This window comes from Cucurbita pepo, chromosome LG07 (genome assembly GCF_002806865.2).
Source record: "Cucurbita pepo subsp. pepo cultivar mu-cu-16 chromosome LG07, ASM280686v2, whole genome shotgun sequence".
NCBI lineage: Eukaryota > Viridiplantae > Streptophyta > Magnoliopsida > Cucurbitales > Cucurbitaceae > Cucurbita > Cucurbita pepo.
This window is the reverse complement of record NC_036644.1, coordinates 6936474-6952270: the sequence shown is the minus strand read 5'-3', so window position 1 is coordinate 6952270 and position 15797 is coordinate 6936474. Positions and strand designations below refer to the sequence as shown.

Here is a 15797-nt window from a genome sequence, read left to right as displayed (position 1 = left end):
TACTAATATTAAATATTTTGCTAAATTAATAAAAAAATACCATTGAATTCTTTTTTTATTTAAAAAATACTAAGCATTAAAAAAAAATCTAAAAAAATACTTTTAAATTTTAAAAAAATAAAAAATACAGAGACTAATATTAAAAAATACCCAATAAAATTTTAAAATATTAAATTTTTTTTTAATTAATTTTCATTAATATTCTTAATTTTTAAACATTTTTAAATAAATAAAAAATACCTATTTGATACGATGTTACAAAAATACATATAAACTTCCCAAAATAATATTAAATAATTTATGATGTGTCGATAGATGAATTTTTCCATATATTGACAGAAATAAAATTTTAAATTTTTTAATATTAATAATTTTAAATTTTATGAGTATTCTTTTAAAGAAAAATTAAGAGGGTATTAATGATTTTTTTTTTTTAAAAAAAATTCAAAATATTTTTTATGAATTTAATATTATTTGTTAGACGAACACATTTCTATACAATGATATGAATGGAGTTAGTATTCCTCACTTATGAACCCATGATGACATTTTTTTTATTAATTTATCCTAAATATTTAAATTAGGAAAAAATATTTTTAATTTTTTTAAAAAAAAAAATATAAATTATTAATTATTTATCATATCACGTGAAAGCAACAAGAAACGAACACATACCCGAAAGCGACTTCCATTTTGGTGTTCCATATTCCTCGTTGTCTTCTTCTTCATTTGATCATCTTCTTTACTTCCTGCTATGGCTTCTCTGCAATCAGCGCATGAATTTCTTCCTTTTTCACTCATATAATCACATTTCCGAGCATTGGAGTATCCACATTTCCAACCGCATTTCACTTGCATTGATTCTCCATTGTTGTTTTTGCCCAATGGCACTTCACTCCTCTTCCATTCTACTTCTGCCGCTCTTTTTTCACTTTATACTCACCTCCGCCGCTTCCCGGAGCAGTGATATTGCTGGAGGTGTGCGGATATGGCCGTTGCCGGCGTCGGTCACTCATGGCGGGCAACGTCGGTTGTATGTTGTGAATACGAAGGATTTTCGCCTCAACACTGATGGCTCCAACTTCACTGATGCTTCTGGGATACTTGAGGAGGGATTCTTGAGGTTGCTTGATGTGGTTCGTGTTGGTCATGTTGTTGATGCTAATCTATCTCGTTTGGACTCCTCTGCTCTGCTTCTTGGAATCCATATTATTGTCTCCTCGCCTTCCGAAGAGGTATGGATGATTTTGTTGATTCTATTTTTGATCTGTCTATGTTCTGCGCAGTTGTTGATATTGAAGCTTTAAGCCTGTTTTACATTTTCATTGTTTCTCAGTTTGTGGAAAATGCATTTGGAGTTTCGGTTCAAGTTTAATTCATGTTTCTTGCCTTTGTCGAAGAGGATATTATAATGCATTTGAAAATTTTAACCTACTTTTCACTTTCATACGATTATGGTTGTTTTCTTAGTTCCGATTTTCTTGATTCTGGACGTTTACTTCGATCAAATGAATTGTGATTTGTTCTGGAACGAAAACTATTTGCCATTGACTATTGTTTGAATTCTCCGAAATTTCCATGGGGATGGTGCAGTTACAATATGGTGTAGACGAATCGTACAGATTATCGGTCCCAGCACCTGCACCTGGAAAGCCTGCCTATGCATATCTTCAGGTGGGTGAAACCAAACTTTTAGCTACTCGCTTTACTTTATAATTAGTCTATCAGTTTTTCCTTTTAGTTTCAGTTGTTTAAAAGTCATCAGAGGGAGAACTCCTGATTTTCATATGGATTCCTATTCCCGGGAGTGTATAGTACTCTAGTCCATTACAAAAATCGGGCATAATCAACTAGACCCAGCACGATATTCTTTTGAATCCGAAATATGATGCTATCAATAATTGTGTTAATTCACATATGACACATATGGCTTTCACCCATCAATCAGTTCAAGAAATGGAAATTTCCATATTCTTTTTTGATGAAAAATGTGGAAAAATAAATAAATAAATAAATAAGAGAGGTCCATCAATGTGGAAAAAAGTTGTTAAATTTTGGTTGGGTTGTGCATTTTGATTCAAAGGACTTGTGTTGTAAATATTTTGACTAAATCTTGTTTCTTTTATCACGAGTATTTGTTGTTCAGATCTATTTAGTTCGTGTTCTAAAATTGTGTTGAATAGAATGAAAGTTTAGCTATATTTGGATTTTCTTTCTAAAATCTAAAATTGCATCGATTGTAACAATGATACTAGTTACAAAATCTTATAGTCTTAAAGTATATGTAGTTATGAATGATTTTCTTTTTTACTTTCTGGATATAAATTTGGATTCATAATATAATTTATTATGTGGACTTAAGTTGTTTTATTTAATCAAGTTCTTCGCATAAACTGGCATGGTTAGTAAAACTTTTGGAGATAACTCTGTTCATAGTATTCAATCTTCGAAAGCAAGATGGTCAGACTGCACGGACACCGTGTTTTATATACTTGGTCTGGTGGCTGAGGCTGAAAACTCCAATCTTCATCAAGCTCTTGTATCTTGAGTTTAAATATTTGGTCATGTTCATCAACGTCCAATATTCTCCACTTGAATATATTTTGCTGGATAAACTCTAGTTATCTGGGTATTTTATTATTAATGGTTTGCCTAATTTATTCTTGTAGCTTTGTCCCTTAACAGTTGAGTTCTTTCTCAAACTATGCAGGCGCGTACAGTTTATGGGGCTTTGCATGGTCTTCAGGTTACACGCTGAGACTTATAAATCTGAAGGTTATAACCCTTGGTGCCTAAGGGAATATATACAATACTGAAAATATGTCTTTTTACTGTGAAATTCTGCAGACCTTCAGTCAATTATGCTCTTTCAATTTTGAATCAAGGGCAATTGAAGTTCGGAGCGTACCATGGAATATTATTGATCAGCCAAGGTTCTCCTATCGAGGACTGTTAATTGGTGAGATGCTTCTGAGTTTTTCCATATCAAGTTTTGAGCAAGAACGTGACATGATGTAAAATGCATGCTGGCTTCTTTTCTCTCTGTTAGAATTTCTCGCGGTGCTCTCTGGCCTGTTTCATTTCCTTTTTATTTTTTTTTATACTATAGTTTATTTATTTCTTCATTCCTTTTTATTTTTTTTATACTATAGTTTATTTATTTCTTCATTCCTTTTTTTTTTTTTTTATACTATAGTTTATTTATGTCTTCAGTGACTTATATCGTTTCTTTCTTTGGAATTATGACAGAAATTTGATATTTCAAAATATAATATACTTTTGCTTAATGAATGCCTGCCCATACTGCCGCAAGAAGATCTAATTTGGGTTCAATGTTTTCTAGCTTTTATTTATATATTGAGTTATTTTATGTAATATTTATTGATTTAAATAAGCAGTTTATGGTGGAAGTTGTTTCTTTACCCTAAATCATTTAGGTTGAATTTCATGGAAGGACTATGCATGATGATTAGGCAAAAAGTATGTTTCGTGCTATTCGGATTGTTGAATTCTCCTCGTTCTTAAATAATTGCAGTGAAGTTTCAGATAATAGCCTATGTTCTATACCATTCAAAGCAGCGAAATTCTATATATTTGTTATGTATGATTTATTGGATGAAACTTGGATTGGGTGGATGAATGCTTAGGCTTAGAGGAAGGTTTGCCTTTCTTGTGTAAAAGGCAAGAGTATCCGAACGTGCCATATTTATTGGGAAGTGAACTTTCTGAATTATTTCATAGTTTCAACATTGAAGTTTTCAATATAATGGGACTCCGTGGGATTTTTGTTTTACTTTTTAGACTTTTGTGGCTAGGATGGTCACCTCCAATCATGACTTGTTATCTGACCTGTAAATGATCTTCACGCAGATACTTCTCGACATTATCAGCCATTGCGAGTTATAAAGAAAGTGATTGATTCTATGGCATATGCAAAGCTGGTATAGAATTCATTATGTTTTTCGTTTTTGTGTGATATTATTTTGCAGGCAATGCTCACTTGGTTTGTATAACTGTAGACTATTTTTAGTTTCCAACTATTCTTACCAGTAGAACACGTAAAATGCGATTATCTTTATAGTTAAAAATAAGAAAAGTCTCATGAGCATCGATGACGCTTACCACACGAGCATATCTGACAAGGAAAAATCTCATGACGCTTACCACACGAACATCGATGCTTAAGCCAAAGAGCCAGAGAGAAAGAAAAGTGTAGCAAGCTGTAATTTAGAGAATGAAGTTGAAGCTTGAATTCCCTTACTTTAAGTTATAGGATGTTTCACCTAGGTTTTCACTATTCATTTATAAGATTCAAATGGGTTTCCTTCTTTATAGGAATTTGATTTGAAAAAGTTATTCTGGGCCTGCATGTTCTCTTGGCTCTTGGGTTCCTCGGTCTCTTGTTCTTTTATTTATATGTTATTTGATTAAGTCCAAATTTCACTCATAATATTAGCCCCACTCTAATTAGGATTTATAGTCCGACTCTTGACACTTAAAAGGGTAGACATATAGAACCCAATTTGGGAGTATACCTCTTTGATTAAATTTTCTTCTTCTAGACATTGTCTTCTAGGGTTATTCTTCTCTAGAAAAATGAATATAATTTCAAGGGCTATAAGGTGGTCCTTGGGTTTTCCTTAGATTGCCCATCAAACTTCGTAAGAATGACTAGATTTTCTGTGGTTTAAGAATTTTCTCTAGAAAGATGAATATCACTTTCTCGAAGTTAATTTAAATGTTTGGCTATGGACTAACCTTAAGATTGCTCATCAGTTCTCATAGGATGATTTTGAATTCCTTTAGGTTTAAGAATCTCAATATCAATTTTTGTGAGTTAATTTAAGTGCTTCAAGGTGATCCTTGGATTATTCTTAGGTTGCTCATCAAACTTGTACAACTATAACAAGGAGAAAATGAAGAAGATGGAGAGGTTTTTTTTTTTTTTTTTTTTTTTTTTTTTTTTTTTTTTTTTTTTTNTTTTTTTTTTGCCTTTTCCTCCTTTTCTTTTTCTTCTTTCTTCTTTTTCTTCTTGTTGTATGGACTTGCCTAGGGTTTGCCTTTTCTTTGGTTTCTTAGTGTAAAATTTTTCATGTCTTTTACCGAAAGACTTTTCCCTTAGGCAAGATTTTTCTCATTTTGGTGTGCAAGATAAAGCACTCTCATTTCTCACGAACAACGGAAGCTATTGTTGTCAAAATCTTGCCTTGACCTTCATGTTCCTCAACGATAAATTGTATTTTGAGGAGAAGATATAAATTGTAAGCCAAAAAAAAGCTAGGCACTGCGACAAACGCCACACGAGCTCCGATGCTCAAGTTAGAGAGGAAGAAAAGTGTGGCTAGCTATAGTTTAAAGAATGAGGCTGAAGCTGAAGTTGAACTTCCTTTCTTTTAAGTCATATTTCATTTTTATAGTAGGTTTGACCTTTTCAATATTACTTTAAGATAAGGATTCAAATGTTTTCCCTTCTATGTGGAATTGGATTTGAAAAGGTTATCTGAGTTTGGGTCCTTGGGCATGTTTCTCCTATGGTCTCTTTTCATTTTATTTTTATATTATTTGATTAAGTCAAAATTTCACTCATAAGAACGAACAAGATACAAATGTTCTATTACCTAGATGAAAATCATCTGTTGAAGCGGTTGGTCATTTTAAAATTTAAATCATTCATTCACTTTTCATCACTGTTGTTGTCCCTTTCACCATCTTTTGCCTCGTCCATCCATAATTAATCCTACTGATATTACAAGATAACAAGACAGGTGCATTGGTGCTTTAAGTGAGCTTGATAATTTAGCTGAAATTTGTACAGCGTGGATGGAGGGGAGGAGAAAAAAAATCAGTTAGATTTGGACAGACCATATTGATACGTAAATAATAACTGATCAAGAATACCTGCATTTTCTGCACTTCTCATCATTGCTTACAACCATCAACTTTAACCCCTTTTATGCAGAACGTGTTGCACTGGCACATTGTCGATACACAATCTTTTCCATTGGAGATACCTTCATTCCCAAACCTTTGGCTTGGTGCTTATTCTAAACAAGAACGGTATACAACTGCGGATGCTGAAGAAATTGTGAGGTGAGCATCCTTTTATTTTGGATGTGTTAAGTTGCTAACTAAGAATTAGTTTCCATTTTAATTTTCTAAGTTCTGTAGATATGCTCAACGACGTGGAGTCAGTGTACTAGCTGAAGTTGATATTCCCGGACATGCTTTGTCATGGTGATTACTACATAGTATTGAACTTGTCGTCGACCTTCTCTCCTCTTCTATTCTATTCATATTGTTAACTTGTGTGAGGAGCTCAAGGTTTCATTTCTCAGGGGAGTTGGCTATCCTGCTTTGTGGCCGTCAAAGGATTGTAAGCAGCCACTTGATGTCAGTAACGAGTTTACTTTTAAAGTAATAGATGGAATACTATCAGGTAATAATATCACACTTTCCTCACAAACTCTCTTGTTCTTTCCATAAAAATATTATAAATGCTTGGAAAGGAAAAAAAAAAAAATTACATTCAAATTCTCAACAGAATTAAAAATTAGGGCTTTCACAAAATCAGTGCGAAGAGAGAGTTTGATAGTAGTTTTTCTCAATTTCGATGATTTTCTATAAATTTGAGTTTTAAAGAGAAAAATTAAACTCTTACAATGAAACTTTAATCAGTCAATTATAAACTTTTTTTATTTTTTGAAATTTTAGAAAATAGATGTATTAATACAAACGTTCTCTAGTTTGTTGGCAAGAATAGAATATTTAAAGGTTTTAGCTTATATAATCATCAACTGGCATTCTTTATATACTTGAATTTATGAGATGCGAGGACGTGTTACAACTATGACTCCGTGAAATGTGAGTTGTTTCTAGGAGATGGTTTCTATTGAGAGAAGATAAGATAGATTATAGATTAAAGGTGAGGACGTGTTACAACTATCCTTTTGATTCTTGAATCAATTTGAAAAACCTACAGGTTTGGACCAAGCATCTAGTTAAACTATCTTCATTTTAGGAGATAAAGTTATCATATCACGGTTCTTGTGTTTCAGATTTCAGCAAGATCTTTAAGTACAGATTTGTTCACTTAGGAGGCGATGAAGTTGACACAAGTAAGTTGAACAATTGGGTTGCACTTTGGTTGACATGTAATGCTTCCAAAATACAATCAACTCCATGTCATATTTCATCTTTGAAGTTTAATTAGATCAGTTGTGAAAATGATAGAGAATCTTTTTATTTGTTATGAGAAACATTCATTCATTTTATTCTTCCCGCAAAGCCCTCTATGTCAATTTTTCTTCAAGTATCTTGAAAATAAACCATTTTATTAACTTGCAAAATGTATTATTGTAACGACCAAAATCCACCGCTAGCAGATATTGTCCTCTTTGGGCTTTCCCTTTCGGGCTTTCCCTCAAAGCTTTAAAACGCGTATGCTAGGGGAAAGTTTCCACACCCTTATAAAGGGTATTTTGTCTCCTCCCCCAACCAATGTGGACATCATAATTCTTCTGCTTTCATTACACTTCTGCATCCATTTTCATAAACCTTGATCATCTACACAATAACATGTCCCTCTCAATTTTACTTGCAGCTTGCTGGAGATCGACTCCTCATATAAGAAATTGGTAATAATCTAAGACCTTGTCGACTCCTGTTGTCTATTGAGTAAAATAAATTATACTCAGGGTCCTATGTTCTCCTGTTCTCTATTTCTTTAAACAAATAATTTTATTGAATTTTTCCCTTGTCTTTTATAAACGAAGAATGAAACTTCACTGTTACTTTTATTTGTTCTTCTGGCAAAAAATGAATTCTATTCTAAGTCAGTTTACAAAAGAATGGGGACTTGTGTGTTTGATTTTGACTTTGGTACTTTCAAATTTTGAATTGCAAGAATCAATGTGTAGTTGAGATTGTTTCTTTTTAATTATATTCTTATATGTAGTTTTTTAAGATAATGTTAAATAAGTGTGGTCAGTTGAAAGATGCATAAAAATGTAGGGTTTAAGATTTCATCTAGGAGATAGTCATGTGGGATCAGTCAATGTGTGAATATCTTAGTTTCGACATCCATAGTTATCAATCCTACATCAATATATATATATCTGGAAGTTGCATTCATTGAGCATTATGCTGTCTAGGGATCTTCCATAGTAAGGGTCATCAAGCTGCATTATAAGTTATAACATCTTTTCTATCTTATATGTATAAAGTCGTGCCATATTTCTTCAAATAATATCAACTCACGATCTTTATGTGTTGGACACTGCCCATGTTCGATATTATAATTGAAGGATCAAATACAATGAGAACTGCGTGTAATCTTGATTTTAGCTCCAGAGCTAGGAATCAGGTACATGTCCGGATGGGAAGGGAGGGTCTATATTTCTAGTTGGTTATCCCTATCTCCATTATCTTCTACAATCTATGGCCGATTTTCCTGAATTTAACGATCATTTATATTTTCATTTACTCTGTATGTTTTTTTTTTTTCCGGAAACAATCCCTATCCTCCCAAATGCAGGTTTGAGATAACTCATGTTTTGACTTTTTTAATGAACAGGTTAGAAAAAAAGGGTATGAATGAATCCGATGCTTACAAGTACTTCGTCTTGCGAGCACAAAATATAGCTTTGTCTCACGGATATGAACTTGTAAATTGGTATGTGCTTCTGCTCTAGTTTAATCCTCTAAGGCAGTTTTCTGATCTTATCTACTCAATGGAAAATTTTCAGGGAAGAGACTTTTAACAATTTTGGCAGTGAATTGAGTCGAAAGACTGTTGTGCATAACTGGTATGTCATACCTACTCTTATTTCAGCTTTTATAACTTATCCCGTGATAGAGTATCAGTCCATGTCCATGCTTAAAAGTTTCTTGAACTACTATTGACATTCTTCAGTTTAATTTTCCTTTATTCTTGAGGAACCACTACCTTTTAAGGAATGTGTCATAAATGAAAGCAATCAACTTTTTTTTTCAAGCTTCAACCTACATAATTGTGCAAAACATCTATTAGTGATGATTACTTTATCGTAGCTACTTCCGTTGGTGATGATTGGGAGATTAATTGTTTTGGAGAAGGGTAAGTTAACTGAGTAAATGTCTTTAATTAATTTAAGCTTCCCAAAGTGTGAAATTGAAATTTTTATCCGATTCTGCTTACATGTCAATCTAAGTATTGAGTATAAAATTAGTTCTCCCAAGTTTTATATGGATATGAAACACATCTGTTTTACCCCAAAGATAAGGGGTGGAAAGAGTTTACGCTGAAATTAAAGGATGGTGCTGCCATAAATCATAGTGATTTTCTATGTTCACCTTCAAGATTCTTTCCCCCTGGACGTGGCCGAGCCAGAATTATACTCTTCTCAATACAAATTACTTAATATGAATATAGATAGTGTTATGAATCATGACTCTCTCTCATGGTTTTGATTTGGGCCCTTAATCGAGGCTCGATTCCTTCTCTGGAGTCCTCGAACTTAGTACACCCTTTGTTCGACACTTGAGGATTCTTGATACCATGTTAGGAATCACGACTCTCCACAATGGTATGATATTTTCTACTTTGAGCATAAGCTCTCATGGTTTTGATTTGGGCTTCCCCAAAAGGCCTCATACCAATGGAGATGTATTCTTTACTTATAAACCCATGATCAGTCCCTAAATTAGCCGATGTGGGACTCTCTCCCAACAATCCTCAACATATAGAAGTCTTCAAAAGAAAAAAAGAAAACGAAAGAGTTAAATCGCTTGAAATGGATAATTAAGGCATCCCATATTTTTACTTTTCCTGATGTTTGTTTATTTCAATTTTCAGGTTAGGAATTGGTGTTGCTCCTAAGGTTGTTTCTGCTGGTTTAAGATGCATTGTTAGCAACCAAGATAGTTGGTACTTGGACCACATAGACCCAAGTTGGGAGAAGTTCTATTTAAATGAGCCGCTTAAAAATATCGCAGATCCAAAACAACAAAAATTAGTCATTGGTGGGGAGGTATGCATGTGGGGCGAAAGTGTCGATGCCTCAAATATTGAGCAAACTATTTGGCCTCGTGCTGCAGCCGCTGCTGGTACGTTATTGTTGGTTTGTTTATATTTTTGCATGATAAATTGAGAAACATGTTCTTGATCAACTGAAATTTTGAGATCTCAGTAGTCGGTGATTACTTTCCAGATGTTTAACTTCGAGGTCAAATTAACTAACGAAGCTACTCTTGAAAAGAAATTATAAACAAGGGATAGTTTTAGTAAATTTATGTGAAATCCCACATCAGTCAAGGAGGAGAACGGAACACCCTTTATAAGGGTGTGGAAACCTCTCCCTGGCAGACACGTTTTAAAAACCTTGAGGGGAAACTCGAAAGGAAAAGCCCAAAGAAGACAATATTTGCTAGCGGTGGGCTTGGGCTGTTACAAATGGTATCAGAGCCAGACACCGGGCGATGTGCCAACGAGGAGGTTGTTCCCCGAAGTGGGGTAGAAACGAGGCGGCATGCTAGTAAGGACGCTGGGCCCCGAAGGGGGTACATTTGGTAGGGGTCCCACATCGATTGGAGAAAGAAACGAGTGCCAGCGAGGACGCTGGGCCCTGAAGAGGGGTGGATTGTGAGAGTCCCACATTGGTTGGGGAGGAGAACAAAATACTCTTTATAAGGGTGTGGAAACCTTCCCCTAGCAGACGTGTTTTCAAGCCTTGAGGGGAAACCCGAAAAGGAAAGCCCAAAGAGGACAATATCTGCTAGCGGTGGGCTTGAGTCGTTACACCTTCTCTCTTTTTATTAGAAAACTATCTCACCTCATTTATTATACTCGTATAAAAAACATTGATATCTACGACTTTGCATTATGAAATCATTTTTTAATATTGGTATTATCCAATTCATAAAAGCTCATGGTGCATGATAGTTCCCATTCCCTAAACCCTATGCAAAACCTTGCTCGTGGTACTCAATTATGCGATCTATAAAAGCTCAGGCAATGTCATGCTTTGTAATTAGCTGAATGAAAACAGTACTAGCCCTGCTCCATTGCCCCCTTTTCTTAGATTTCGCTCATGATTGCTCTACATTAATTGACTGGTTTCAACCTTCTTCGGTGATCATGTCCTGACAGAGCGCCTTTGGACACCATATGACAATCTGGCTAAAGACACCAATCAAGTTTTTGCAAGGTTGGCGCACTTCAGGTGTTTGCTGAACCAGAGAGGGATCGAGGCTGCTCCGGTATCAGGACTTGGCAGATCTGCTCCTTGGGGTCCAGGCTCTTGCTTTGTGCAATAACTATCCAGGTTAATCTCCTTTTCATACTCTTACTGTCCTCTCATTTGATTAGAATACTTCTTTTCACCATGAATTCAGGAAGAGCTTCAGGGTTGTGAATATGATGTTCATGTATTATGGAACGTAGTTTTGTAGGCTCTTGTTATTGAGGATTGTTGGGAGGGAGTCTCACATTGGCTAATTCATGGAATGATCATGAGTTTATAAGTAAGGAATACATCTCCATTGGTATGAGGTCTTTTGGGGAAGCCCAAAGGAAAGCCATGAGAGCTTATGCTCAAAATGGACAACATCATACCATTGTGGAGAGTCATGATTCCTAACATGGTATCAGAGTCATGCCCTTAACTTAGCCATGTCAATAGAATCCTCAAATGTCGAACAAAGAAGTTACGAGTCTCGAAGGTGTAGTTAAAAGTGACTTAAGTATAGAACAAATGGTGTACTATGTTCGAGGACTCTAGAGAAAGAGTCGAGCCTCGATTAAGGGGAAGTTATTTGAGGGCTCCATAGGCCTCGGGGGAGGCTCTATAGTGTACTTTGTTCTAGGGGAAGATTGTTGAGAATTGTTGGGATGGAGTCCCACATTGGCTAATTTAGGAAATGATCATGGGTTTATAAGTAAGGCTACATCTCCATTGGTATGAGACCTTTTGGGGAAGTCCAAAGCAAAACCATGAGAGCTTATGCTCAAAATGGACGATATCATACTAATATGGAAAGTCGCGATTCCTAACACTCGTTTTTTATCTCTGTTTCATTCTTTAGAATAAGTTGGTTGAGCAGTTTTCCAGAATATTGTTATTATGTTCATACTTTAATTTTCCTTTAACCATTTTAATCTTTCTTGTTTGAAAAATTATTATCTATAAACAAAGAAAATAAAGAGAAAGTAGAATGAAGTTGAACACTCTTATATGGGCAGTTGAATAGGGAGACAAACCCTTTTTTGTCTTTCATTTTGAAGGTAGCCTATCATGAGATCATGAGAACTTTGTGGATTGATAGAAATGGCAGCAAGCAAGCGTCTTTAAGGAGAGTGACACAACCAAACACCATCCCAGAAGTGAATTGGCTTACCACAACCAAAATAAATCATCCCTTAATTGAATTAGTGTATCACAAAAACATTTAAGAATAGACTCAAATAGACTACCCATTTTGTGTTATAAGAGTACAATGTAATATATCCGTACTCGCCTTCCCTTTACCTCAAGATGATGTATAATTGTGATCCATTCTCTGGTCAATAAAAAGCTCTAGCAGCTCCTTACAGTGAATGTACGCATATTTGTGGAACCACTTAGTAACTCCTCGTCCTTTCCTTCCTTCGTCTTCTCTTCTCCTTTCTTTCATCTCGTTCTGCCTATTTCTGTACGTGCTACCATACATTTCAACTAGCAGTTAATGAATAGATTTCATGTTCACCAATGTAAAGATGTAACTACCTTCTAGTTCCACAATCTACTGCTAAATAGAAAATGGATACGCAAAGTGTTTGACTCAGGCGGAACACAATTTTTTGTGGGAAACACTCGCACTCTTTATTGACATCAATCGAGAAGAGATTACAAGACATTGTGTAGAAACTACTGCACTCTGTGCCTTGTATTTCTTGAGAAAAAATCTAGGTAGACTGGAAGAGTATTTACCGTTCCTAAAATATCTCAACATTTTTTCTAAAATATCTAAATCTTTATCCTAAGATCTTTAGATATCTTTATTCTTAAAATACCTGAATCATTTTCAATATACAATGGGTTCATCCCATACAATTATTGGACTTGATCCTATTGGAGTAGTGGTGATATTTTAACACTCAGACCTTAGAATAGGTGTTATTGATTAGTTCCAGTGGTTTCTGCCCTGTATTTGGAGACGATTTCGGTCTCTTTTTTCGCCCAACTATTGTTTTGGTTTCTGATTGGAGATTTGAGAGTGAGATTTCCCTCTGTTGACGTGTGGAAAATGGCTTTGTGCGTAGGTAATGAGAAGAGGTGGAGTTATTAGGAAGTGTAATCAAGTTCTCAGCGTAATAGAGTCTCCGGGACGGACGACGTGAGTGAGAGACCAGACCATAGCGGTTTTAGAGACTTCTCTCTCGATTTTTATGGTGACAAAAACTTTCTCTAAAAGGCTCTCTTTCTAATGGTTTGGTTCGTCCCATAAACGAGAGTAGACAAGTCCCTCTTCTCTCCCTTTTCGGAGAATGACTGCAATCACAAGCAAGCCATTGAATGAATGGGGGGCTCCGAAAGCACATGCAGGTTAAGCAAGTGTTTTAGGAGACGGTCTAGAAAAGGGTATGGTTGATCCCTCTTTTTCGTTTTAAGAGAAACATTAGTGCCTTATCTTTCATGAAAAAAGCTTCAACCTACAAACCAAGAGAAGGTTTAAGGTGGCGATCGGTTGTTGAACCATCTATTCCTAAAATTCCTAAATCATTTTCCTAAATTTATTCCTAAAATCTTAAATCATTTTATAATAGTCAATGTTGTGCAACATCGGCTTCACAAGAGTCTTATGCCCTCAAAGTAACAATATAATGGGCACCTGTTTGATTTACGATTTACGAGAAGTTTTTAAGGTGAAGATCTTAAGTCAATCAACAAAAGAGAAAAAACTGACGTGCTAGCTACATTAGGAAACTCAATTCTTGATATGCTAATACAAACCTTAACCTGATTTAGGCATTAGAGTGCATTTTGCAAGCATCATATTTATGTGTTGATTTGTTATTTTGCTAGTATTGTTAGGAATCGTGCTTATTCGAGAAATTCTCGTGTCGAATATGTTAAAATATCATCACTAGCCCAATAGAGTCAAGCCTAATAATTATAGTATAAATACCCTTCCACCCTATCTAGATTATCATCCCAACAAATACAAAGCATCCCAACAAATACAAAGCACAGACTGCAGTAGTTTTCTATGTCTTGTAATATCTTCACGATTGATCTTAATAAAGAGTGCGAGTGTTTCCCACATAGAGTTGTGTTCAACAGAATACGTGCATCATCAATCTCTATAAACTATCGTTAAAGAGTAAAATTGACTAACATATTTAAAAATTTGAACAAACATAACACAATTCTATGTATAAATAATTTAATTTTTTTTTTAAATATTGAATATATAAAAGATTTAATAAACAGACTAAACATTTTTTTAAGTTGACTTATTCAATATAAAATTAAGAGTTTTTAAATATAGTATTCCAAATACTTGTTTGTTTCTTGTTTTTTAATAAAGAAAAACATAATTACGTTTGATTATTGTTTTTTTGTTCTTTATTTTTTATTTAAAAAACAAACATAATTATGTTCTTGCTTTTTTAAAATTTAAAATAAACTCTGAAATTATCATTAGTATATATTTTTTTTAAATAAAGGATGAAAATGTACATGTATGATGTATAACATTAAAAATATTATTTGCAATAATATTGTAATAATCCAGTGATTTAAAAAATAATTATAAATGATTGTAATAATATATAAGTTGGATAATATCAATTTTAAATATGAAGAACCAACAATTGTCCGAGTCTAAGTGGTACATTTGAAGAGTTAATTTTTTGTTTTGTAAAGTTGTGATACTCTACATGGTTAGGGAGGAGAACAAATCACCCTTTTTTATAAGGGTGTGGAAACCTTTCCCTATCAGACACGTTTTAAAGTTTTGACAGGAAGCCCGAAAGGGAAAATCCAAAGAGGACAATGAAAATCCAAAGAGGACAATGATGTCTCACATTGGTGGAAAATCCAAAGAGGACAATGATGTCTCACATTGGTGGAAAATCCAAAGAGGACAATGATGTCTCACATTGGTTGGGGAGGAGAACAAATCACCCTTGTGGAAACCTTCCCCTAACAGATGCGTTTCTTGAGGGGAAGCCCGAAAGGGAAAGCTCAGAGAGGACAATATCTGCTAGCGGTGGATCTGGGTCGTTACAAATGGTATTAGAGCCAGACACCGGACGATGGGGTGGATTTGGTGGTGGTCTCATATCGATTGGAGAAAGGAATGAGTTCCAATGAGGGGTGGATTTGGGTCATTACAAATGGTATCAGAGCCAGACACCGGATGATGTGACAGCTTTCTCGCTGTTTCACAATAGGGGTAGACACGAGGTGGTGTGCCAATAAGGAGGCCGGGCCCCAATGGGGGTGGATTTAGTGGTGGGTCCCACGTCGATTGGAGAAAGGAACGACCACTGAGGACGCTGGGTCCTAAAGAGGGTGGATTGTAACCTCCCACCTTGGTTGGGGAGGAGAGGAAATCACCTTTTACAAGGGTGTGGAAACCTTGCCCCGTCTGCCCAGCTAGGACGAATTCTCCTCCCAAATAAAATTTATAAAATGGAAAATTTTATCAACAAAAAAAAAAAAAAAAAAAAAAAAAAAAAAAAAAAAAAAAAAAAAAAAAAAAAANAAAAAAAAAAAACTTAAATAAATAAAATTGAGAGATTTGCAACCAATCGCTTTTCTCTATTTTCCGGTTCG

General features: G+C 34.8%; 1 protein-coding gene across 4 annotated transcripts; it reads left to right on the top strand.

Moving 5' to 3' along the window:
• The first annotated feature begins 689 nt into the window (after positions 1–689).
• LOC111799224 (beta-hexosaminidase 3-like) lies at positions 690–13590 on the top strand. 4 transcript variants are annotated; one of them, XM_023682682.1, is made up of 15 exons: positions 690–1235; positions 1594–1674; positions 2711–2746; positions 2848–2959; positions 3871–3941; positions 5960–6090; positions 6169–6234; positions 6336–6436; positions 7056–7115; positions 7601–7634; positions 8573–8671; positions 8745–8804; positions 9833–10083; positions 11126–11300; positions 13277–13590. In XM_023682682.1, the coding sequence occupies exons 1-14, from the start codon at positions 777–779 to the stop codon at positions 11290–11292; spliced, it is 1728 nt and encodes a 575-aa protein (XP_023538450.1). In that variant the 5' UTR covers positions 690–776; the 3' UTR covers positions 11293–11300; positions 13277–13590. The 4 variants fall into 4 exon arrangements, with proteins under 4 accessions (XP_023538450.1, XP_023538449.1, XP_023538447.1 ...); XM_023682681.1 differs by lacking the exon at positions 13277–13590 and adding an exon at positions 12264–12576; XM_023682679.1 differs by lacking the exon at positions 13277–13590 and adding an exon at positions 12260–12576.
• Positions 13591–15797: the final 2207 nt, after the last annotated feature.

Coding starts and splice junctions, on each gene's coding strand:
- LOC111799224 (XM_023682682.1), top strand. CDS start 777: ATGAATTTCTTCCTTTTTCACTCATATAATCACATTTCCGAGCATTGG. Junction 1,675..2,710: donor CTGCCTATGCATATCTTCAG/GTGGGTGAAACC, acceptor CAAACTATGCAG/GCGCGTACAGTTTATGGGGC. Junction 3,942..5,959: donor CTATGGCATATGCAAAGCTG/GTATAGAATTCA, acceptor CCTTTTATGCAG/AACGTGTTGCACTGGCACAT.